We start from the raw sequence: 26,134 nt of genomic DNA on the forward strand, positions 1-26,134 counted from the left end.
GTATATCCAATACCAATAAGAATTTAATCGAGAAAGAAATTAGTCATAGTAATTAAATGGTGAACGTGCTGGATGGGGCTGGAATGTAAGCAGCAGTGTCCAGGGCAATTTTAACAGTTTTCTTGAAGCAAGAGTGACCATCCAGTTGTCTAGCATCTTTCTTGAAAACATATTTCTTAATTTTTAATTACCTTGTTATTGCTTTATAATTATAGCCAGTTGGTTTGAGCAATATTGCTTGTGTCTTTTAACCACAATAATTTATTCTCAAATCAGAGGGAATATATGAAGGAGAAAGTGGAAGAGTGTGCTGAAGATGAGGCGACTGAATCGGAAGAAGACCTTGAATTTGATGAAAGAATTGGATGCCTTTCCAAAGGTTCCCGAAAGCTATGTGGAGACGTCAGCGAGCGGAGGCACAGGTAGGCCTTATTGAGATGCTGACATGATTCACGTTGGCTGTTAGCTTAGTCTAGCATGCTCTGTGAATAGAAACTTCAACAGGAGGAAGACGGGCATCTGTGTTCATTTGAAACTAGCCAAAATTGGTTTCTTGATTTCTTCTGTGGACTGACAGAGCTCATCTCCTTCAAGTAAAGACAATAGTATCTTATCCAAATAGATGCATTCATCGCTCATCTCAAGGGAGATTTTTGCATAAAACTGGTGAGACTCAAACCAGTGTAAAGGTTCACTGTAAAAACTTCTAACCAGTTATAACTGGAAGTGCGCTGTGCTGAGGCCATAATAAAGCTTTCTCATTTGTTGTCTCACTAAGCCCTTTTCTCTGTGTCAGGTTTCTGGGTGAGACTGTGTCGCATGAGCTGAAATGCAGGTTGGATTCGGCTCTATGCTTTCATAAAAGAGGAAAAACATTCTCCAGAGGTGTCTAAGAGCTGGCTAAGTTAAGCATCAGGATGAAGAGCAGCTTTCTAAAGCTTTTTGTCTTGAAAGTGTAGTTGATTTTGAGAGTAAGGAAAGCCCTTTGAAGAACTAAACGCTTTACTCCAGGGCATGAGCTTGTACTGTCCTTATTAGTCACTTGAGCTTCTCTCAAAAAGCTGTAGCTGTAAGAAGTACCTTTGCTAGATGTATCTGAACAGAGAATTGTGCCTGTAAGTTGCGTTGGGTTAGAGGTAGCCTGATCTGGAAATCGTGACTTCATCTGTTGGAGTGTTGGAATTGTTTGCAGTTAGCTAGGAAGCTGCTACCAGTCAGTTTGAAACGGAGGAAAAAAAATCTCTCTCGTGTGCGATTATGTCTGAAACTCAGTTGAATAAAAAGTACAAGAAGCAATTGCAATCTACAGATAAGCCTTTGAAGTCATTATGCCACTTGTGTAGCAGTAAATATCACAAGGATCTGTATTACTTTGCTATGTTTCCTGAATTGCAGTGTTAATAATTAAAGGATTATTGTATATAAAGTAATCTCTAAGAGCTGATTAAATAACTCTTTGTTAATGTTAGTCCCAGTTCCTGAGAAAGCAAGTGAGGTTTTTTTATGTTGTAATTCTTAGAAAAACAGTAAATACTTAAAAACTCCTTTTTTTGTAGTATAGCACCATCCTTCATGAGAACTTCACATTGGTGAAGGGTATCTTAAGGATTTCTCAACACCAGAAGTTACTATAGCATTCGCAGTATACTATCGCAGTAACCTTATAAATGACAATATAGGATTGTCTTTTTCTATGCCATTACAAAATTTTAATATAGTATTCCTGTTTCATTGAGGATTAAAGTGCCAGCTTGCTTTCTGGTGTGATAGGGATGCAAAACATACCAAGACACTATTCTCAGACTTCTGGTGCCTTAAAAACCATTGTAAAAATACTGCTGGTCTCTCAAATGGGCTGGAACTCCAGCGCTGGGGCTGGGAGAGCCTTCAGAAAAGAGGATCTCTCTTTGGAAATTCTACAAGACTTTATTTTCCTGTTCAGATCCACACATACCTTTGCTCAGAATTGCCCAGAAAGCAGCTATGGCTCTAATTGTTTCCTTGTGTTTGGACAGACAGCATGGCTTCAGCTTTCCTATCGCATAGCTGGGGTGAGTCTGGCCTACTGGGCTCCAAAGGGAAATTGATAGCCAGAATAATTAACTGGTTAGTGCATCTGCTTTCACAGCGTGCATTGACATGAAGGTTTTCCTATATATGATCGTTACATAGCTTCAGCTGAAAGCCAGAACTTAAAATGTTGCTGATCAATGCAACAGCCAATGCTGCAGCCAGTGGTTTCTTTTCTGATCCTGCAGGACAGTGCCTTTATGTCTCGGCTGCCGCCTCTGTAGACCACTGTGTCGTGAACTGAAGCCTGTCAACAGCAGCCTTGTTTTTTCTCAAGTTGCCCTTCGCAGACTCCATAGAAACACTCCACAAAACACAGATGGAAAACATATACTGTCAATAAGCTGTACAAATCACTACTGTGCTCCATAGCGGAAGTTTTTTTTCAATTTTACAAAAGCCATGATTTAATAAAAAGGGGCATAGCAGGTGCTTCTGTGCATCTGCTACTATGTTTCTGACTATGTGCAGCGGGATGATCTTCCCTTTGCATTGTAGGACTTTGCAAGTGCGATGAATAGGCTGCTTTGGAGATAAGTGAGGCACATATACCATTAAAATATACCAATTAGTTTTCTTCCTAACAATAATTTCAAATCAGTTCTTCACTTATTTAGCTGTTGGTAGAATGGATAGCTACGTGTTGCTTTCCACCAGATGGAGAATTTTTTTAAATATTGGGATGAGAGTCCTGACTGTGCAGCTATACACAAGTAATATAATCGGGGCACCTTTTTCTAACTGGACAGTGCATATAATGCATATTATTTCTCTTGTCTGCTAGCTTCTTGGCTCTAAAACTAGATATAAAAAAAATTGTTGTAAAAACTTAGGTTGTAGATAAGTGGAGGCTTGAAGGGACTTCAGGGTGCACCTTCTCCTTTCATGCTTGAATCTAGGATTGAGTTTACCTAGACCATCCCTGACAGTGATTTGTGGGCATTTTGTTTTATATGCAGAGGGGGATCTAGCCTGTTCTTAAATTTTCCATATAGTGATTTCACAACCTCCCCATCATTCTAGTATTTGGCTGTACTTAATGTAAAAAGTTCTTTCTTGATGCAAAGGTAGGGCTTGTTCTTCTCCCCTCCTATGTAAAAGCAAATACTGTGGATATGAAAAGATTTTTCTAAGAGCAGCTTATGGGTTTATAAGTCAATGATACCAGTATTGTACTGCTCAGATTCTGGAATGTTAGAATTTTGTTCTGCTTATGTTTCTGAATAACGTTTCTCACAATCTAAATGTCTTTTTCTTTTTTTTTTTCTTTTTTTTTTTCTTTTGACCACTCAGTTTCTCTGATAGCATTTACAACAATAGCTTTCCTGACTATAATGGAGTTCACGGTGTATCGTGACACATGGATGAAATATGAATATGAAGTAGACAAGGATTTTACTAGGTAATTTTTACTCATTATAATTCCTTTTAAAATTTAAGTTGTCTGCATTTCAGGACAGAATAGATTTTAAATGTTCGTGTGACTTGCAAGCAACTTATGATTGAAATTAAAAATGAAATACTAGAGGGACTTGATTTTTCTTCTGTTGATTGAATTGGGTTTTTTCTTTTCTGGAATCTATGAAGAAGAGAAATTGAGGTTTCTGCAATGAAGAAGTCAAAATAGCGTAGGTTTGTTGGTGGAGTCCCCTGAGGAATTATTTGCTAACAATTCAGAGGACATTGTAACATGTAACTTCACATCAGCTATGTAAACACACCAGATTTGCATGATGCTTACTCTAGTTTATACAGTTAGTATATTGTGTTGCTGGAGGTGAACCTTAAGCACTCAGAACTTTGACTACGTTATCTAGAGATTGCTACTGATCTTGTCTCCAGTTACGGCCTCCAAGATCGGCTGAAGATGCATTTGCAGTTGGTTTCATGTGCTTGTCTGGACTGTGTTTGCCTTTCTTCCTGAGGTGGTCAGGCACCCATGAGTCTATGTGAAGTTAATGGAGATTTTGTGCACTGAACACCTTTAAATATCATGCATCTGGAACTGAAATAACTTAAAAAGCTGTTTGGCTAGTTGCTGTGGTAACAAGCTAAAGTTACATATATTAATTGGATGTCTTGTATGTCAGAAATACCAAAGGTTTCTGTAATGGAAACATAAAAATATGAGAAATTTAAGGGAGATGCATCAAAAACTCGAGTTAGAGTAAATCCGTTCAGACAGATGGGAGTTTCACATTTAGGTCTTTGCTGAAGTAGGTTGTTTCCCTAGCGAAGCTATCACATGGGAAGCATAGTCTAGTGGTTAAGAGACTATTACGAGACTTGGGAGATGGCTTGCTGCAGATTTTCCAGTTTGATTGTGGGCTAATCACTCAGCCTGCGGTTCTGTGACAATTTAAATCAATGGAGTTTGGTATCACTTTAATTGCTTTTCTCCTGTTTCCTGACCGTGTCTGATCCCAAGTTGAGCCAATGTTGAATTCCTTGCTTAAGTGATTTGTTTGTGGTCAGCTAAGTTCCCGGAAGCAGCTCCCTGGAAGTGATAGGACCATATGACTATAGTGAGGGGATTTAGTCATTGTACTTTAAATGACTTTTGTGAAACTAACACGAAAATCAATAGCAAATGCCCAGAATATTGGGGAATGTCACACAATCAGACTTCGGTATTTTTTGGAGTGTTGGTTTTGTGTTGTTTTTGGTTTGTCTTTTTTTCCCTGATGGGAATAACTGTGTTTCACCTCCCCTCGTTATGGGAACATTCAGGATAAAGATACAAGGCATTTTGCTATTATAACATGGGAGCATTTTTGAGAAAAGAGCTTTTTCCAGAAGCAGTGCTAGCAAAACCAATGATCCTTATGACATGGCAGCATTTTCTGGGAACTGGTTTTAGTAACTTCTCAGCCTGATCCTGAATGTGACTGTCCTGAGGAATTCTGATTAGGGTTGGAAATACAATGGCCTGCCTTAAGGACAAAACAGGAGGAAGGTGCTCAAATATTTATGCAGTTTTAGATTTGTAACTCCTACGTTGTCCTGATCCACTGCATTCTGTGGTATTTATTGCACTGTTGTAGTTGTGTGAAAAAAAAAAAATGTGTAAAATATTGAAAACTATATATTCTTAAGAGTCTGACAAACTCTTGGGCCAGTAATATTTCCAAAAAATCTGTTAGGAGTTTCATAGTAAAATTCAACAGGGAAATCTGATGCTTTTTAAATTACAAGTGGTCATCAGTGCTTTAATAATTAAAAGTATGTCTTGGTTCACCGAGATTTTAAACAGCTTAAGTTTGTATTTATTGGTGTAAATTTCGTTATTTGACTGTATTTCTGCAAGTAATCTGAGAATTTTAGCAATACATCTCTTGATACTTGTACTCAATGTTACTTATTAGCTTTTTGCCTTTTTTTCTTTCCAGTAAGTTAAGAATCAATATTGATATTACAGTTGCCATGAGGTGTCAATGTAAGTATTCCATAAGTGAAGTTTTGAAACACTTTAAAGGCTCTTCAAAGTGTGTATTTGCTTGCAATATAGTTGGATATTGTTCAAAATATTCTAACAGTGAGATTTCTTCTGATCTTGATGGTGTGTAGTGATCTTGATGGCATTTGACTCACTGAAAGAATTGGTAGGAGATGTGAAGAAAAGTATTTATGCCATCTCACTTGCAGCTCGCAGAACTTTGCTTTGTCTGTCAGCAAAAAAAGGATCTGATGTTCCAGTCTCTTTCTAGCTGGTATTCTAAAAGCTCATTGTGAGACACAGCTCAGCAGCAGGAATTTTTCACAACTTTTATTTATTTATGAACTTGGCAAATATTGACCTGGTCTATTGTTTAACAATGCTGGAACCATCAGGTAATTTCATCCTCCTGATGAACATATGGATGCCTTCCCATTTAAAGGCAATGCTTACTATTCTTTTGACATCATTTAGGTAATGAGTCATTATTTGTATGGACTGGTTTTGGTTGTCCTGGACTGAGAAAGAGAGAGAATACTACTTCTACCAGGAATGCAAACAAATCTTCAAGACTCATTTTTTTGGCTAGGTTAAACTTTGCATTAATTGTATGGTGCATCAATATCCTACAATTTGTGTTTGTTTCACAAGTAGTAATGCACAAGTCATCCTTTCTTACTCTTAAAATTTATTTTTATCTTTTTCAGTTATTTTCCAGTTAACATAATTTTGAAAATTCTGATTTTGACATTTTTTTTTTCTTTAAATTTGGGAAATAAAACTTTATCCTCTGTTTTGACTAGTCTTGCTTTGGATTTGGTGCTTATGACACAGGAAAAAATATTTATGCATAGCAGATTCTAGGCAGCTTGTGTATGTGGTTCATACGGCATCTCTGAACATCAGTGAGAAAACATTGCAAATCTGAAGAGGTTGTTCCCGGTCACTGTGCATCAGTTGATGATACTGTGCTATGATAGGTTGAAAAGTAGGATTCTGTAGTTTCCCCCTACCTCCCAGTAATCCACTTCTTGCCAGATTTGTTTTCCTTTTGGTTTGGACTTTGTTAACAAGGAACAGTAAATTATACTGAAAGTTTACCCCTGTACTGTGAAACTTCATTTCAACTTGAACTTTTTGTTTGTTTGTTTGTTTATGATCATCTGCATGACTCTCAGTATTTTTCTCCCTGTTTAAAATAGATGTGGGGGCTGATGTTCTGGATTTAGCAGAAACAATGGTCGCCTCTGCAGATGGCCTAATCTATGAACCAGTAAGTTGATTCCTACCTCTTCATTTAAAAAGGAAATCACTCTTTACTTGATGTGGAGCACTGCTGGGCTGGCTTGCTTGCTTGTATTTTTTTTCCCCCACAATTGGGATGCACAGAACATCCCCAAGTATTGTCTGATCCTTGAATGAGGTCTGCAGTGCTTACCCCAGGAATCTGCTAGGGAAAAGGGCTAGTATTGGGATTTCTGCATGTTCATTCTCTGCAAATACAGCAGATCTGAATGCAGCAGACTCCCAGATCAGTGCTTCTTAACAAGCTAGTGATTTCTACAGCTAGTTGTTTTCACATGTGCAAATTCTAGGGATAAATCCTGACAGTGTGATATGGAAGGAAAGCTATCAGAACTCTCATATAAAAAGAGAATTGATGTAACTGCTTTTTAACTAGAAGAATACTCTGATTCTAAAAAGGGGTAGAAAGTCACCGTGATATCCTTATAATATGGAATGGCATTAAAGATTGTAAATTGGGTTAGTATCCTTTTAAGTTCTGTATTGTGAACTGAAGGCTCTGGAACTGTGTAAGCCTATGTTCTTAAAGTCATTTTGCTTGCATAATACAATAAGCTTTGAAGTAATTATGCTGTGTGAAAATAATTTATCGTTTACAGAAAACCTATTAGAGAATGTAACTTTCTGCTGTAATTATTACATTCTCTAATAACTGAACCATATTCCAAATTATAACAGTTTTGTCCAAATTCCTACTCGTGTGTGAGCAGGAGGAGATGGCTGAATGGAAGGACGTGCTCGGGAAGGGGAAGGAGAAGGAGCTTGGTTTTGTTTGTTTGCTCTCCTTGGAATGTTTCCTCTTTTCATCTGGACAGTCATCTCTGCGCTGCTGCAGCTGCTGCATGCTAGCAGTTGCCCTAATGGTTATAATCTTAGAAAGAGGAAACTTCCTGTACTTGATTTCTTTTGGCCATAGCTCTGGGTAGGTTTAAGCATTAATTGCAATTGAATTTACTGTCTGGAGTACATCAGTGTTAACAACACACAGATTTGAATTTGGTGCACAGGTGTTACTGGTAATGTTCTCACGGTGATTGAAGTATAGCAGGTCTGGTAGCTTGTCTTAAAGAAATGCTCAGTGTGGGATGACCCTAGAAATAAACAGTCTGCACCCGGACCCTTGTCTTTCAAAGATTGCTCGTCTGCTTGTTTCATTGCTGTTTGCATCAAAATCACACATGTCAGTTATATCACTTAGAATTCAGTTGCCACTCACTGCTGCTTCTAGCCCACATTAGTCAAAGGCTAGAAGGGCAGAGATTGCTGACTCAAGTTACGAGAGCTTTAGGAAAAGATGCTGAAGTTATAAATGCAAACATGTGAATAATTCAGGGGCGGGGAAGGGACAAGAATTTCCATACTTGAACACTAAATGTATTATTTAAAGTGCAAAGTCCTTTCATAAACTCCAGTCCATGGTACCAAGTGTGAAGTTGAGGAAAGCGTACCCCCTCTGATGAGCAGTAGTGGTGAGCTGGTAACAACAGACAAGGAGAAGGCTGAGGTACTTAACAACCTTTTCGCCTCAGTCTTCACTGGCAATCTCTCTCCTCAGACCTCCTGAGTCAATGGGCCATTTGATGGGGATCAGGTGGGCAGAGGTCCTCCCACTGTAAGAGAAGATCAGGTTCGCGACCACCTGAGGAACCTGAACGTACATAAGTCTATGGGTCCCAATGAGGTGCATCCTGGAGCCCTGAGGGAATTGGCTGATGTAGTTGCTAAGCCACTTTCCATGATATTTGAAAGGTCATGGCAGTCAGGTGAAGTCCCTGGGGACTGGAAAAAGGGAAATATTGCAGCCATTTTTAAAAAGGGTAAAAAGGAGGACCCTGGAAACTACTGACCTGTCAGCCTCACCTCTGTGCCTGGGAAGATCATGGAACAGATCCTCCTAGAATCTATGCTAAGGCACATGGAGGACAGGGAGGTGATTCAGGACACCCAGCACGGCTTCACCAAGGGCAAGTCCTGCCTGACCAACCTAGTGGCCTTCTATGATGGAGTAACTACACCAGTGGACGAGGGAAGAGCTACGAATGTCGTCTATCTGGACTTCAGTAAGGCCTTTGACACAGTCCCCCACAATATCCTTCTCTCTAAATTGGAAGGGTATGGATTTGATGGGCAGACTGTTCAGTGGATAAGGAATTGGCTGGATGGTCGCATCCAGAGGGTAGTGGTCAATGGCTTGATGTCCAGATGGAGAACAGTGATGAGTGGTGTCCTTCAGGGGTCCGCACTGGGGCCAGTGCTGTTCAATATCTTCATCAATGACATAGCGGGATCGAGTGCACCCTCAGCAAGTTTGCAGATGACACCAAGCTGAGTGGTGCAGTTGACACACCTGAAGGACGGGATGCCACCCAGAGGGACCTAGACAGGCTGGAGAGGTGGGCCCGTGTGAACTTCATGAGGTTCAACAAGGACAAGTGCAGGGTCCTGCACTTGGGTCAGGGCAATCCCCAGTATCAATACAGGCTGGGGGATGAAGGGATTGAGTGCAGCCCTGCTGAGAAGGACTTGGGGGTACTGATAGATGAAAAGCTGGACATGAGCCGGCAATGTGCTCTTGCAGCCCAGAAAGCCAACCGTATCCTGGGCTGTGTCACAAGAAGTATGGCCAGCAGGTCGAGGGAGGTGATTCTGCCCCTCTCCTCTGCTCTGGTGAGACCCCACCTGCAATACTGCGTCCAGCTCTGGGGTCCTCAGCACAGGAAGGACATGGACCTGTTGTTGGAGCGGGTCCAGAGGAGGGCCCCAAAAATGATCAGAGGGATGGAGCACCTCTCATGAGGAAAGGCTGAGAGAGCTGGGGTTGTTCAGCCTGGAGAAGAGAAGGCTCCAGGGAGACCTTATTGCAACCTTTCAAGACTTAAAAGGGGCTTATAAGAAAGATGGGGTCAGACTTTTTAGGAGGGTCAGTAGCGATAAGACAAGGGGTAATGGTTTAAAACTGAAAGAGGGTAGATTCAGACTAGGTATAAGGAAGGAATTTTTTTACAATGAGGGTGGTAAAACACTGGAACGGGTTGCCCAGAGAGGTGGTAGATGCCCCATCCCTGGAAGCATTCAAGGCCAGGCTGGATGGGGCTCTGAGCAACCTGATCTAGTTGAAGATGTCCCTGCTCATTGCAGGGGGGATGGACTAGATGACCCTTCCATCCCAAAGCATTCTAAGATTCCACCCCTTCCCACACCCCAGTTCTCTTCTGGGTTTCATGGATGGGACTTCAATGCTTCCTGCATGTTTTATGAGATGTGCTATTTTTGTTTCAGGTAGTATTTGATCTCAGCCCACAACAAAAAGAATGGCAAAGGTAAAGCACTGCGATGCATGCTTAGGGTTTGTATTATTTGTACTGGAAGTGACTTTGAGGTACACCAGAGTCACATGACAGAACTATGTCTTGGGTCTAACAGCTCCTGCTTGTAATTTAGGAGTGCAAACCTGTGAAAAGATCTTAATTTACTTTGCTCTTCTCATGATTTGAGATCTCTGTTATGGAAAAAATTGGCTTTGGACCTATTTGTGGAATTGGGTCATGCAGTTGCAAGCCAAGATGTATGGACTCACTCAACTTAGATCTTCAAATGAATGCTTGGTAGCACAAGTTTTAATTATGGGTTCAGATGCATAACACAGCTTGATATCTAAATGTCAAAGCTGAACCATAGTAACAAATTGGCACGTTCTTGCAAAAGCAAATGAGTTTGAGTCTTTCATATAACTGAATTGACACACTGTTTATCATTTAAATTGGAACAGCTTGGTTATGTGTGTGATCGCTATACTGATAGTCTTGTAATAGAACCTGAAGCTTATTTGGGAGTCTGGCTAGTTTTGGTGTTTTGGTAACACATTGCTGTGAACACCAGAGCTTTAAGCTCTGTATAAAATATCGTTCTTAAAGTTTATTGTAACACTTTAATACTGACATGAACCTTGCTAACTTCTCGATTTATAACCTGCAACTGAAGCCGATAATTAATTGTGAAGTTATTTGTTGTTTTACTGTTGCATGCTTTCATACTTGCCTGTGTAATCTTTAGGATGCTGCAGCTAATTCAGAGTAGGCTGCAGGAAGAACATTCTCTTCAAGATGTGATATTCAAAAGTGCTTTTAAAAGTGCTTCTACAGCACTGCCGCCACGGTAAGAAAAATTGTGGTGTTGTGTCATCATTCCCCTGTCCCCTGCCCTGTTTAATTAGGCTTCATATTTTAATGTGGTTATGATTTTTTTTTTTTTCCAGAAGATAAGGTTGAAAGAAAAGAAGACCTTACTGCTTTTTACTGCATTTTAAAATAGTGTACTTGATACTTGCTTTGGAGAGCTCTTGTTTTATGAAAACCTCTGGGGTTTCCAACCTGGAAAAGGTTTCCAGGTTTTGTGTGCGTATTTATAAGTGTGTATATATATACATAATACAGACACACACACAAATATGCACACACACCTTTTTAGTCCATTTTATCTGATGCTTCCTTTTTAATGTGAATTAGTAATGATGAAGCAATACTAAACAAGTCTTTTTTTTTTTTTTTTTTTTTTAATAAAAGAATATCTTTCTGTCCAGCAAGTTTTGAAAAAAGTTCTGCTGTTAGCCGTGACTTAATACGTTATGGTCTTAAAAGAATAAACCTTCAAATAAAAATGTGTTTTGTTAGTAAATGCCCTGGGCTAAGATAGCACTGTTAAAATTGCGTGGAGAAGCCTTGCTGTTTACACTCTATTCCAGCTCCCCACAAAATGCTGAGGGACTAATGCATAGAAGGCTTGGTCTGCCTGAATCTAGATGCCATGTGATTTCCACCACACACCCCCCTGCCCAGGGGAAAATGCTTTGTACATAAAAGCTGAAATTCCTTTCCTCTTAAAAACAAACAAACAAACAAAACCCACACAAGTAAGCCATAAATAAAGCAAAACAAACACCAACAATGCTGTGTGCACTTTCCATGTTGTAATCTCCCTGTCTGAGGACTAAATACACCCTTTCTTCCTAAGGGAAGGCTAAAGAGGGCTCAAAAAATCTTTTTTCTCATTTAGTTCATGTCTTCAGATTTATTAAGTCCTTCTGTGTCTCTATGATACTTGTTAGTGCAGTATTTGAGATGGTATTTATGCTTCAGATATGTTTAAAAAAAATTGTTTTTTTCATCTTCCTCTAAGGAGCAGATTTGGAAATACACTCCGAGTTGTGGACATCCCAACAAGTGTGGGAAGGGGAAGGTTTCGTAAAATATAAATGTTGAAAGCTGTTCTTGCTACAATGTTTTTAATGTGAATAATATATTTTATGTTCATTGTAGCATTACAACTTCCCCAGGAAACCATTTTTGGTAGAAGTAATTGGAAAAAAAAAAAAAAACCAGGGCAGCAAGATATGCTTACAGTCTTATGTTTTCTGTTCACATGTTCAGGTATCATAAGTTAGCTTTGTAGGCCAGATCTCTGAACAGAAGTACGAACGAAAGCTTAGTGGTTTCATCAGACTGACCTTTATTAGATTCCTTCCTTTCCACCATCCCTGCTATAATTCCAGAAGGATACTCTAAGGAGAGATAGATGATAGTGCTATGTCTTTATGCTAGGAAAAAGAAATCTAACTGTACTGCTGTTACTTCTGTTAGTGAATATTCTCAAGTACTCTTTATGTTGTTTTTGTTTAAACAGGGAAGATAATTCATTACAGTCTCCAGATGCATGCAGAATTCATGGTCATCTCTATGTCAATAAAGTGGCAGGGAACTTTCACATAACTGTGGGCAAGTATGTTCTGTTCAATTCCTGAAAATAAAAAAAAAAATTACCTTCTACATTATATGTAGTGCATGCACGTATATGTGTGTGTATGCTTTTACACTTTTGAGTTAATGACTGGGTTTTATTAGCCTTCCCATACACATGCTTGGTATTATTTTCCATGCAGTATCTTTTCTTGCACAGTTAAAAACAAATTTCTTTGTAAGTTAGTAAAACAGTGCAGTGCAGCGTTGCATGCAGTGTAGTGGTTATGAATTCCACTGTCTTACAGGATGAAAACTCTTGAAAATAGGTCCTCTAAGTGTGTGACATGGAGTGGTCTGCTTGTACTTGGCTCCATTCTTTGGCTTGTCCAAGCTTCTCCTTTCTGTTAGTATGCAGTTCGCTAACGTGGATGAAGTGTAGATATGTGCCATTTCAGTGCTGAGGGAACCTAGTTGTAGAACCATAGTTAGGGAGCTAAATGCCAGTTCATCTTGATTTGAGGAGAGGCTTTCTGATATGCTTCGGCAATGGTATTAACTGCGTACAAACTTGTGTTAACTTGTCTCTGTGCTCTCCGCCTCTGCTGTCCTCACTTGCCTTCCTGCCATCTCTGTCACCAGAGATCTTGGCGTGCACTCTGTGATCTCTAATTTATCCACATGTAATTCCAGCTGCTGTCTTTATGTGGATGTTTCTCCAAATGTCACTTCTCTCTGCTCTTAACCACTTCTTTGATTTGCCCCTAGATGTCCAACTTCTTAAGCCCTGAGCTTCAGAGCTGATCACTTCATCCTTTCATCTGTACTGCCATCACTTCTCTCTTCCTGTCTCTAGTTCTACAACTGTGAATAATCTTTTCCTTTTCTTTGCTTCCTTTTGCTCGTCACTACATTTGTACTTCTGCTAAGTTGCTCTTTGTCTTCTTGTAGGTTTCATTTTTTATGGCTTTTCTCACCGGCCGCCTTCGTACCTTCTTGCCTGGTTATTTATTGTAGTCCTGTCTTGACTGATCTCATTGTCTTTCTCCACCTTCTGTTTGTCCTAAACTTACATGCATTTGGTAATGATTTAACTTAAGCTAAGCAGGGAAAGTTTCCTGCATTATTGGCTGGACTGGTAGGGATGAAGTGTGGCTGCGAGACTTTTCCAGACAGAGTTGCGCTTTTTCCCACCCTCTTCGCACTGTTACCAGCCTCTGCGTTGTACTTTCTCTGCAAGTCTACAAACAAGTGTCCGGACCTGAGGTTACCTTGCTTAGTCAGGGAGCAAATAGAGAGCATAGTTAACTTGTTCTATGACTCGGCAAGTACAGTAAAGTTTTCATTAGTCACTTGAACAATTCTGCAGCTTTTCACGTGGTAGGCCTTGGTGGCTCTTCTAGTAGCCTAGTGACTTGAAGTGTTTTTGACATTTCTAAAAATGCACGACGCTAATTTTGCGTAAGAGGGTTTTCATGAGTCTAGTGTTCCTGTACCTTGTTATTCAGGCTGTCCGTACTCGGCAGTAATAAAAATGTCTTTGTTTATTTTTATATAGATACACACAATTTTTATATATATAAAAGTTTGTAAAACATATATATGTAATACGTACGCACATTTTTTAATATATATATATATAAAGTATTTATTGAAATGGAGAGGGAGAGGTGATTTTTCTGCATAGTCCTGTTTAGCAAAACTGTGTCTTTTGTGTGGATTCATTAAACAAATTTTTCATATATTGCTTTCTTTAGGGCAATACCACACCCTCGAGGCCATGCACACTTGGCAGCCCTTGTAAGCCACGAGTGTAAGTTCTTTCTATCTTTCTATCGTTTCCATACGAACGAGTGTCATTTCGTTCAGACTGATGTCTCCTAATTCATATGTTAATGTAGGTTGCTGTTGTAAAGATGTTCTAGCTGGGCAATTGCATTGTACAAGAAAGTGAAGGATATTCTTTGCAATGTTATGACTCAGTAGTGACTTACTTTTCATGTGTTTAACGCTATTAGTATTATCTTTAGGTTGCTTCTACAGTAACGATAACACCAGAATCTCAGATGTATTTTGTTGTAACACAGATACCATACGAAATTCCTGTATTTCAGTGCAAACTACCCATTTCCTGCAAAATCTGTTTTTCTAAGGTTAAAAATTTCTGACCTTAGTCCTTAGAAACTTCATTTTTAGGTTATGAGTCTAGATACTAAACGTGTGTTGCTGCCGTACTTAATGTGAGGCAAGGGTGACTTATTGTGAAAAATGAACTTGGTGTTGGTTAAACCTCCAAATGTCTGCCCATGAATTTATGTCAACACAAGTGTAAATATTACAGAGCTTAAATACCTTTGCAAAATCAGGCAATGTGGTAACTTGGTAGTTGCCTTATGCTTCCTTTGTACATTTCATTTATGAAATTTTAGTCTTTTTAATACCATTACATACAAGAACCTGAACTGTAGAATAACTTCAGTATTTGGCCAACTAGAAATTTCCTGTCATGAAATTTTAACTCTCTTCAGCTCCAGGGTTGACTCAGATAGAGTTATAATTTGTTTCAGAAGATCTTTTCTAGAAAAATTGAATTCCTTTGTTAAATATTTTGTATTTGAGTTTTGTTTGAAACACGTACATAGATGTATTGGTATAGTCACAGGCACAAATTCAATGAAATGCACACCAGTGTTTGAATTACTCTAACTATTGCATTTTCCTGTGTGAGAAATAGGTGCATCTTTTTCTCTGAGAAAAGTACAGAATCTCATGGTTTAAAAATGTTGTTTCATTCCTCTGTATTGTCTTTCAGCCTATAACTTCTCTCATAGAATAGACCATTTGTCATTTGGAGAGCTTATTCCGGGAATTATTAATCCTTTGGATGGAACAGAAAAAATAGCATCAGATCGTAAGTGTTGGATGTTTAAAAAAAAAAAATCTTGTTTTCTATATTTTTCCAATAATTACATCTAAAATATTATCATGTTTCATGATTGGTGTGATTTACAAACAGCATGTCCTGCTAAATTTGGTAACAAGCAATGCACTGTTCAGTTATCTACATGGCATCTTAAATGGACGATTTCTTTTTCATATCAGTTATGACTGTACTTTGCTGTTTTGCTGAAGTTGATTTGCAGTTTCTTTCAGATCTGTGTTATGTTGAAGTTACAGTATGTCTGAACATACTGCGAAGACTTTTGCAGCTGTATGCTACAGTGGAGATTCATAGATCTGACTGTTGTCCTAACTGGGAAAAATAAGTCTGATTTGGTTTAAAAAAAATAGCATCAGGAATCTTGGACTCTATTCCTGTATTTGGTTTGTCACTTCCAGGGTGTATTTTGTGCGGCTACTACAGGGAGGGTTTGTGTATCACTTTGTTTCCTCATGTGTAAATAAAGGAGTATAGTAACCTACTTTACAGAGCTACCTGTGTCTCATCCTCTGACTTGTGTTTCCCGTGAGAGTGATCCCCAGAACCTGCTAAAGCTGCTGTTGTCTGAGAGTCAGTCAGTCTGTTGGCTGTTCCAGCCAGAATGGTTTAGGGTGGTTGAAACAAATTGCTTTTGTCTGTCAGTGTGTGTTCTCTTAGGGAACTGCACGAAGACAGAGCAATCATAAACACGTAAGCATGATGATTGCTCTAGAAGAATTCTCTAGAAGTTTGACTAATCAAGAGAAAAACTGTAACCAGTTTAGAAGGGCTTCCAGCATTGCATAGACAATTCAAGGGCTAAAATCTATTCAAACCACTGTCGAGATGTACGTATCGTGCAAAATGTGACTGTGAAACTTGTTCAGTTCTAGTGTCCTAGAAAACACTATCTGCATTTCATTTGAAGCTTTGAGTGGCCTGACCTTAATGAATCTCTTCATTACATGTGTAAAATGTAAATTTCTCTAAGTATAAATGTGATATAGGCCTTGCCCATGGAAACTTAACTTGGTTCATGCAGATGCTGCTGAAGTAGTTTTGGCAGTGCTAGGACTCCTTGAAGAATGTCCCTAGTGTAAATGGCTTTGGTGATTACTTTAAATATTATTTGTTTGATTTATTTGTGAATGTCTCAGATGGTCTTTGACTCTGTACTTAATTCAACAGTGAGATTTGTTTTCTTCTAGACAACCAGATGTTCCAATATTTTATCACAGTTGTGCCAACCAAACTCCACACATACAAAATTTCAGCAGAAACTCATCAATTTTCAGTGACAGAAAGGGTAAGTCGAAGGAAAAGAACACCATGCAGTGAAAAATCTAACAGTGATTGTTCTTAACAAAAGCTCAAATGTGAAAACGGAGACTTTGTTGTACCACGGTTTTGAAAACTCCTCTAGCGCAAAGAGACTCATGTTCCAGTGCACTAGATTTATCTGTAAATAATGTAATGCTGATGGTAAAATATATATGCTTGGTGACACATGCTAACTTCTTGCGTCAGTGTTTTGCATCCGTAGATGTGGAGTCTGATATTAGAATTAGTGATAGATATCTGGTCATTTCCACTTCACTGGATGCTAATAGCGGTGGTGGTGGGGAAATCCTGTAAGTTTTAGGTCTGTATTCTTGTGTGTAGCTTTACAAATATTTAATCCACCTTTAGTTTTTTTCCGTGTGGGAAGCAAACCAAAAAATGCAGCTCACTTGAATGTCATGAACTTGGTTGTGGAGTGTTAGAAATGGAAACAAAGGTAGTTTGTATGAAAAACTAATCACACAGAAAGCATCTCTGTCTCTCAGCTGTCTTGTTTAACCTTTGTTGAACCACCAACTTTAATTATTCTCCAGACTAGAGAGCTTCTACTTCTGGGCTTGGAGAGGGTTTTAATTCTGAATCCCTAAAGAAAGTAGTTATTGCAGCATAGTACATGGGCAACTCACAAGGTACTAATTTTAAAGACTGCTGTAACTAAGAAAAAGACCTTATGTGTACCAGTTACACGTCTCATTTCCAGACACTGAACTCTGTTTTGATCTTCTATTCAAAAGCCAAAGAAAAAAATCTTTGTTCAATTAAAAATTATAGGTAAAGCAAGAGGTAAAAAGGAAGCCTTGGGTTGAAAGGAAATTCCAAGATTAGGATGGCAGTTCGCTGTAATACAGTTTGTGGTGTTCTCCAAGGGAGAAAAATCTTTATTTCCTGACAATTCCGTGCTCTGCTTCTGAAAAATACATAGCTAGGGGAAGCAGGATAGAGGTGATGTCTTGGGGTTCGACTTGGGACATGCAGACCGCTGAAGGGAAAGGCTCGCTCTAAAACTCGTGAAAGCTGGAGTAAAGAGAGGAATGAAGAGGAATTTCATAATGCAATATACTCCCATCTCCTGCTGGTCTAGCAATCTGCTTCTTGTTTTCTCTGCAACAACTAAGGCGCTCCTTAAACTTCTGGACATCGGTCAACTGCTTATCTTACCCCTTATTGCATTTTTTTCATCTTGTATTGAATTTTTCTCTCCTTCTGGTGTAAAGATGGTTTCTGTCAATTAACTGCGCAGTCTTAGTTAGCTCTTTAATTTTTTTGTGTGGATTTATTTTTTATGAAAGTTGCAACACAGTCACAGGTGGCTTAGGAGAAGACCTTGTGAATAGTGGAGGTAAAGTGGCATTACATACTTGCTTGCTCTCACTGTCTCAGTAGATAGCCATGTTGCCTGTAAAGCTTGTTTGTGTTTATCTTTGGAAACCAAATACCCTTAGCAGATGAGCTGGGAAAGGCTATTAAGAGCAGTCAACACTGAACAACTTAGTGCATTTATTTTATAAAAGTAGGCACATATGCAGACCTGGAAAAAGATGGTCAGCTAGCCATGGCTAAAACTTGAATATGTTGAAGTTTAATTGCCAGTGGTGAACAGACTGGGAAGCAGAGTTTGAAAGGTGTGGGCAGAATCGTCCCCACTATTGTTGGTGTTTGAGGTACTGTGTTTATATATGTTTAAAAGATCTAATTCTAGCAAGGCTTCACTGATATCTGAGGTATCTGATGCAGGGCTAGTTATTTTCATTAGGTTTTAGCAACCAGCTCTTAAATCTGCAGCAGTAGAAGCTAGAAGCAGACCAAAATAGTTTGTGGAAAAAGAATTATGTATCTTTTGAGGGTGGAGGTTTGGGCGTTCTGTTTAACTTTGTATTCTTTTGTCACTATTTGACCTCAAAAGACCAATAAGGCTTAGGGAAATAATAGAGGAAAAGCAAACAAAAAATATTTTTTTTTTTTGTCCCTTGTCAATGGCAAGATTCTGTTTAACTGCATTCAGTCTTCTCTTCCTTCTTAGTATGCCTGATCATCCATCCTCTAGAGCTGCATGTTGTTATACTCTGGAAATATAGAAAGCATTCTGTACTGTTCTGGTTTTTGGTTTTGTTTTGTTTTGTTTTTTTTAACCATTGCAAACTTTCTGTGACCTGTTACCACAACTGATACATTATTTTGGCATCCTTTTTACTTTGGTTTGGTAGCAAAAGAAGCAATATGGTTCATGTCAACGTTAGCTGACTAGAGAAGTTGCCTAGTCTGTATTTTCCAAAGTGATAGTCTGTTTTTTGCTTTGTACTGTGTTCTGCATGTTTTTTGAGCACAGACTGTTAAATCTACAGGTGAAATGGAGCTGTGATATATTGCTTTTCTGTTCAGTCTTGCTTGTCTGTCTTCTCTACTCTTATTAGCCTAGACGTGGCTGACTTTGTCTTCAGTCAATTATGTTCTTTTCTGCTGCCCTTGTGTATTTTCAGCCAGACTTACCTGTGATGTATTTATCAACACCTTTCACTAACAACAAAATGACAGCAAACTTTTGAAAGAAACTTAAGATTGTGTTGAGGTTTTTTCTCCTGAAACCTTCTTGAAAAAGTAGAGATCTATAGCGGCCACACTCACCTCTTTGGGGTCTTTTGGTTTCAGAATTTGGGCAAATGAGAAGAAACTGTAGAATTTCTTAGATTAGGACTGAGGCATCTGATCTGTTTAGAGTAGCCATGGCAAGTTAGTTACTATTTTTATCGAGGTGTATTTCTTGCTGTGTGACTGTTGTCTGAAATGACCTGACTGACAAAAATTTTGAAACGAGGCTTGATACTGGTATTCAGTTTTCAGACCCCAGAAATTTTGAAATTCTGATCTTTTTCCTTCCCCTCCCCCCCCAAGTAACGGATTATGGCATATGTGTAAGTATGCCCTGAGGGGAAAAAAAACCCAGCATTGGTCTAATTTAACTTAAGCTTCTGATTTTTCCATTGTGGTATACTCTAGTTTAGGGTCTTCCTTGATACTTCTAAGAACCAGCAATTAAATCCTCTGTGGCATGTGAATCTAGAGATGTGCTCCAAGGAAGAAGCAGGATGAAGCCTAATGAGTCTTAGATGCAGTATGTAGATTTATATACACCCTCTGGGAAAACTGCCATAGCTAAGGCTGTTCAACAATTTAGATGTCTCCTGAAGGTCTCATCCTGATTTAAGTGATTAATAGTAGCGCATAGAGTAGGAAGAGTTGGGGCACTGTATTATACCAGTGCACTCACTTGAGTTCACAGGTAGACTAAGACTGTGGCACTTATCCTTATAAGTACCAAAAGCAACCTAGTTATAAACATCCTCGTTTAAAGGACCATGTAAGCAAATCTTGAGAGTAGTACCAGGGCCTGATAGTGAACATTGATATGCAGCACAGAGGACCAGTGACCAGGAAAGTAAATTGTTATTTAATGATGTTTGATTTTTAGAAGGTACTGGCCAAAGTTATCTTGATGTTCCCTGGTCTTCTGTTGATTGCTAACTGCTTAAGTAGCTCTTTGTCATCACATCTATTAAGATTGTTTTCCTTGTGACTAATAAGTGACTAACTTGTGTTTCTCTCTCTTCTTTCAGGAAAGAGTAATTAACCATGCAGCTGGCAGCCATGGGGTGTCAGGAATATTCATGAAATATGATATCAGTTCACTTATGGTGACGGTGACAGAAGAACACATGCCTTTTTGGCAGTTCTTAGTGAGGCTCTGTGGCATTATTGGAGGAATTTTTTCAACTACAGGTAACTATCAATGCTTTCCCTCTTAAGTTCTAGCAGAATTTTTATTTGGTTATGGTGATTATGCTATGGATAAATTACAGGGGAGCCCTGAACCTCTAGCAGATTTAAGACAGTGTCCATTTGTGTGCACTGAAATGTGCAATGAAAGCTACTCATTTTTGGTCTCCTAGTATGCGGTTTCTGCGGTTCTGAGGGCCTGTTGTTTCCTTTTTTCGTAACTATAGCATAGTTTATTCTGGAAGAGCAAGGAGATACAGAGAGAGAGAGAGATGGATATCCATATATATATATATATATATATATATATATATATATATATGGATAGCTATATATATCTTAGACACACACATCCACACACTCTGACTTCTGATATTCTGTGTATTTCCTATAGTTGGGATCCAGTGCTAAATCAGTGCCAAGAGTTGAGATAAAATTTCCATCTGAAGTAATTGGGAGGATTTTCCTTGCGTAACTTGTCAATGTACTGCAAGATTTGGTCCTTCAAAGAAAATAAACTAAGTTGAAAAGACACGATTCACTTATTGGTCAAGACATGATAGGGTATCTTGATTACAAGTAATTTCTTTTCTTGGCTTTCACTTGAAGAGAGCATAGTAAAGAGACCTTGAACTGAAAAGCTCTCTTTTCAAAGTAACTATTTTTTTCCCAGAGAATGTATTTTCACCGATGAAAGCCAGGCACAGGGAATTACATTTGCTTGGATAGCTTTGGTTTTGCTTTTATTGATCCATTTCAGAATGTTAGAATTCCCCTCGCTCTTGATGTTTCCTTTTTTTATGTTAATTTCTCAGTGTTTTACATACCGGTTTACTGCACTGTATCCCGTTTAAGTATTGTGTAGAGTTTTGTTGTCATACTTCTGTAAATACTACAGTGTTACTACTTGTGACAATTTAAATCTTGTTTGACATTGCAGGAATTTTACATGGCTTTGGAAGATTTGTAGCAGAAGTTATTTTTTGCCGTTTCAGACTGGGCTCTTACAGATCCACATCGGTAAGAAAAACTTTCTCTAAGTATTAAATAAGTGGTACAGCTGCCTGAGGATGGATGATAGGGACAACTCTGGGACTCGGTCCCAGCAGAATTTAAGATGCTTGCAATAAATCCTCCCCTTGACATGCATACAAGCGTGCTGCAGAGGTTCAGCGTTGCTACTGATGAGGCTGCAGGCTACTGCCAAGCAGTGTGAAAGAGCTGAGCGGTCTTTACCTTTCCCTTCACTGGGCATCAGTAGGATTGCTCCTTTAGCAACTACTTGATTTCATTTACTTCTACTTTTCCCATTTAAGCCTGTAGGTGGCCTGTAAGTCTTCTGCCTTTCTCTCAACCTTGCCAGCTGGCAAACTTGCACCAAATTTATGTGAGTGGGGGGAGAGAAGGGAACACAAGCAGATTTTGTACCATTTTTGTTTGGGAGAGCAAGCAAAAGGCACACAAGAAATGCCCAAGAATAAAGAAGTGTGTGTTTTGGGGGAGGGAGGGGAGATTCTGTTTCTGGACAAGCCATTAATAACACTTTGTTTTTGTTTGACTAGGTCCCACTTCCTGATGGCCACACAAGCAACCACTTACCTCTAATTACAGACAATAGTACACATTAGCCTCCTGAGAAAACTGTCTTTCTTCCTGCCTAATACAGATGACATTTTTTTTATAATAAAGAAAACATTGTGCAATATGCTGAGACAGTGCTGATGGGCAGCAAAAAATGAAGCCTTTACAAAAAAAAAAAAAGCCAACAACAAAACAATTTGTGTAATTTTTGTCTTTCTGAGTGCACATGGAGTCATAGGAGGTTGTGAGACCAGTGAGGTGGACCATCTTCTGGAGATCAAAGGAGCGTTGCTGCCAATACAGTATTCACGGTCGAGCTGAACGTCTTTGTGATGACTGCCATTGACCACTGAAGCATCTTAGTGGTCTTGGTTCTGTGCCTGGGAAGGCCAGCAGGCTCCACGGAGAAACGAGTACAAGCGGGATGTGTGGAAGGGCCGGGCAGCAGGCAGAGGGACAGTAAGGGAGCCAGGGTTTCTCTTAGGTGTACAAACTGGGGTTTGGGTTTCCTTGTTCTATTGTAATGGTGGGGCCGGGGGCTAAGATGCTATTCTTATAGGTAGGGAGTGATCCTAGAAAATCCTGAAGAAGAGGGAGACGAGAGAGAACTCGGGGAGTAAGGTGGAGCCCAAGCCATCACGTTGGTCATAGCCGCTGCCTTTCTATACTCCCACCGTTCCTTAGGGGAAGAAACGCAATGCGGAGGAGAGGAGTTCCTCTGTGTTTTCACACAGCCGCTTTGCCAACAGTGAGAATATCGCTTCTGGTGTTGATGTGGAAGTGCCCACAGACCCTGGGAATGGGCTCCAGCGTGCACAGGTTTTTGGCTTGGAATAAGAAGCCTTTTAAAGAAGGCATTTGACTGTAGTTTTGATAAAAGGCAAGACTCCCTAGCAAAAGATCAGGAAATCTTTGTACACCTCTTTACTGGTAAAGAAATTGCTTTGACGGAACCTTCGTTGTACCCCTGCTGCTCGTATGTAAGCCGTGGTGTGTAAATCCTGGAGACGGGGAGGAAAAAGAGCAAGAAGCTGCCTTGCTTTGGTTCAGCTAAACACTGCAGAAGGTGGAATTCAGGGCAGGTGGGAGGTCTGCTAGCCCAGGCAGGGAGCGGTGGCGTTCGTAGTAGGTGACTTCAGGGAATCTGAATCATTTTGCTGCAGATGGGTGATGAGAAGGGATCTGCAGAATCAATCCTTATTGTTCATGAAGGTTTTTGTAAAATAAATGAAGAGAGCAATATCAGTTTTATATTGTAAATATGCTACTGAGAATGAATGTTGTTAATGCAGATGGTGCTTTGAGAAACTAAACATCCTCTTGCTGCTGAACTACTGGCATACACCTGTGGTTAAACAGTTACTCCACCAGGGTAAAAAATTAAGAATATGATTTCTTCTCAGCAAAACTGATTTAACAATATATTAGGAGATGATGCCGACCCTGGCCTTGCTCACCATGGAATGAATATTATAATTGAGAGGACTAATTATGGAAAAATAAAAATCTCTGTGGCGCTGTCGGATTTTGCTGACTTCTGTTAATGTACTTTACAGGGCGCTTGGATCTTGGTGATGAGCATGGTGTAAATAATGTAGCTGATTTGCTATGCAAAGCAAAGGGCTTCCTAAACTGAGAAATTATATGAAATAAAATGTGGGAAATGAGGAAAGACCTTTGTTCAGTTCAACGTTTGAGAAAGACAGACGTTCAAGGAAGCCAGGTCCTTGGGTTTGACAGTCAGGTTTGGGGTTTTCTCTTTTGTGTTTGGGTTTTTTTGTTGGTTTGGTTTTTTTTAACACTGATGAAAACTCCAGCAACTCGAGAAACTCTTGTCCTCGGTCAGCAAGAAAATCAAAAGCTGTAAATTTTTGGTTCCCATGGCATTTCCCTCTGAGGTTTCTTCCCTACTTCTGCTCAGACTGGTTCTGCTTCGGGCTTTGTCCTAACACTTGTTTCTTATCTGCCTGGAACAGACTGTACTGGTGGGAGATACTGATGTCAGTTGACTTTCTGTACCAGAACATAAATGTTATTTTCTATTCTCACATAAAAGAGCCAAGCGGCTTGGTGTGTCTTAAATCCTTGTGTGGTGTATTTGTGTTGTTCTGTCTAGAACAAAGCTTGTGTGATGGCTGGCTGCTAATGGAAGAAAATTGGGGATTGACTTCCAGACGTGAGATGCTGCATTGCAGAGTGAATACAGGATCAGCTGATGCTGCGTTGCTGTGCTGTTCGCTTTCTCTCCGCAAAGGGTTTGGTTGTTACAGCTACTACCACTTACCCTTCTACCACACGTTGTCTTTAGCTTAACCAGCATGTGCAAGGGTGTTCCAGAGAAAATAGTAGTTTATTGTAGTGACTTTTTTCAGTCACATTTATGTATGTTGTGTAAAAGTGAGCGTAGTATGGAAAAATGAAAGGAATGGGTGTCCCAAGGGAAGCAGAAACCCTGATGTTGGTGTGATGTGTATTTTCCAAAAGGGGGGACAGTAGATGAAAAACAGCATTTTCTGGGTCAGGAAAGGTGGTCAAAATTATGTATTTTTACCTTTGGCTCTTAGACGATGTTGAAGAGAGAACGCATGGGAAGAAATGTTTAACCTTCATAAGGTGCATTGATAGCATGCCATTTGCAGGCTGCTCTGGCTCCCCTGTCCCCCTCAGCTGCCTTTCTGGGCAAAAAGCCTTCCCCGCTTCCAGCTGGCACGGTTTGGGTTTCGCTCCGCTGCTGCCGTGCTCTCACGGGGTGTAGGTTGTGTTAGCAGGAGCACGGTCCCCTTGGCTGCCTCCGAGGCCTGGAGTGCTGTGCGTCCCCCGAGCTGCACCCCCGCCTTGCGGCAAACCGGCGCCAGCCCCAAGCGGTGGCGAGGGGATGGGAGCGGATATTTCTCAAGTAACTCTGGTTTTTTAGGGCTCAAGAGGAAACACCAAGCTGGGTTTTTAACAGGACAGACCACCTTCGGCCCTGTCGCCTGCGAGCCAGAATCACGCAGCATTGACAAGAAGTGGCTGTAAAATGTCTGACTTAAGATGACACACTTCACTACTGTGTTTCTGGACGTATTTTGCAGAAGATTTCTAATTAGAGGAAGAAAAAGGCGAGGACGTAGCCAGTCCTGGCAGCTGCAGGAGTTCAGTAAGGGCACTTGCTTGCTTTACGGTCCAGCAGAACATGGGGCGAGATGTTTCGGTGGGCAGGGGAGGCCCTGCAGGGCAGGTGCCCGCTCTGCGGAGGAGGTGGCAAAAGCAAGCTGGCAGGGTGAAAACTGAAGGTGTGACCAACACCCGCAGTCACATGAGAGAATATTTGGGGGGGAAAACTGAGCTGACATAAGGAGTAAATTCATGTAATTTATAATAACGCTGTCTTCTAGGCGAGTGATGTGCTGTGCTCGAGTCGTGTGAGATGTGCTGTGGTGGGTGTAAGTGAACAGCGTGACGGGGGAGGCTGTGGAAGTCAGGCTGTGACGGATCCTACTGTACGTTGTGGCTACTGTCTTCGTGCTGTGTGTTGCTCTGTCTTTCTTACCACCTTCCCTGGTGTGGGTATTGGTGCCTATTGCAGGGCAGACCACGAGAAGGGAGTGAAGTGGGTGTAGGAATGGAGATTTCCCTGCTTCAGGGTCTTTTCGTTCTCCCCCCTGGCTTCTAGCAGATGTTTTGGGGCTCTTGCTGGCAGGGAGGTGAGGAAGAAATGCATGCGTGTCCGTAGCAGGAGAGGGGTTGGGTTAGCTGACATAGCAGACTTTCTTTAGAAAAGCAAACCCAAGCTGCTCCTCACTCCCCTGAAATTCTCATCCTAGAAACAGGTGAATAATTTGAAAGAAAATTCAGCTCTTCCCATCTCGGAAGCACCCTGGTGGGGACCTGCACTGAGGGCGCAGCGCCTGGCCTCCCTGCAGCTGCCGGCTCTGCCCTGGGTGGCTGTTTGTGTCCGTGGGGTGGTCCGCGGCAGGACGGGGAGATGTGCCGGTG

General features: G+C 40.3%; 1 protein-coding gene across 2 annotated transcripts in view; it reads left to right on the forward strand.

The window, feature by feature from the left end:
* Positions 1-23,681, forward strand: part of ERGIC2 (ERGIC and golgi 2) — a 29,167-nt gene extending 5,486 nt beyond the window's left edge. For both annotated transcript variants that reach the window (XM_087766396.1, XM_087766395.1), the window contains exons 2-14: positions 277-422; positions 3,364-3,472; positions 5,460-5,506; positions 6,709-6,779; positions 10,091-10,131; positions 10,865-10,966; positions 12,491-12,586; positions 14,301-14,356; positions 15,356-15,454; positions 16,672-16,769; positions 20,416-20,578; positions 21,516-21,595; positions 22,138-23,681. In XM_087766396.1, the coding sequence (XP_087622522.1) occupies positions 317-422; positions 3,364-3,472; positions 5,460-5,506; positions 6,709-6,779; positions 10,091-10,131; positions 10,865-10,966; positions 12,491-12,586; positions 14,301-14,356; positions 15,356-15,454; positions 16,672-16,769; positions 20,416-20,578; positions 21,516-21,595; positions 22,138-22,203 (1,134 nt within the window). In that variant the 5' untranslated portion in view covers positions 277-316 and the 3' untranslated portion in view covers positions 22,204-23,681. The remainder of the gene's footprint in view (positions 1-276; positions 423-3,363; positions 3,473-5,459; positions 5,507-6,708; positions 6,780-10,090; positions 10,132-10,864; positions 10,967-12,490; positions 12,587-14,300; positions 14,357-15,355; positions 15,455-16,671; positions 16,770-20,415; positions 20,579-21,515; positions 21,596-22,137) is intronic.
* The last annotated feature ends 2,453 nt before the right edge of the window (positions 23,682-26,134 follow it).

This window comes from Nipponia nippon, unplaced genomic scaffold (genome assembly GCF_047370975.1).
Source record: "Nipponia nippon isolate SJK-2023a ecotype South Korea unplaced genomic scaffold, ASM4737097v1 scaffold_3, whole genome shotgun sequence".
In the NCBI taxonomy this organism is placed as follows: Eukaryota; Metazoa; Chordata; class Aves; order Pelecaniformes; family Threskiornithidae; genus Nipponia; species Nipponia nippon.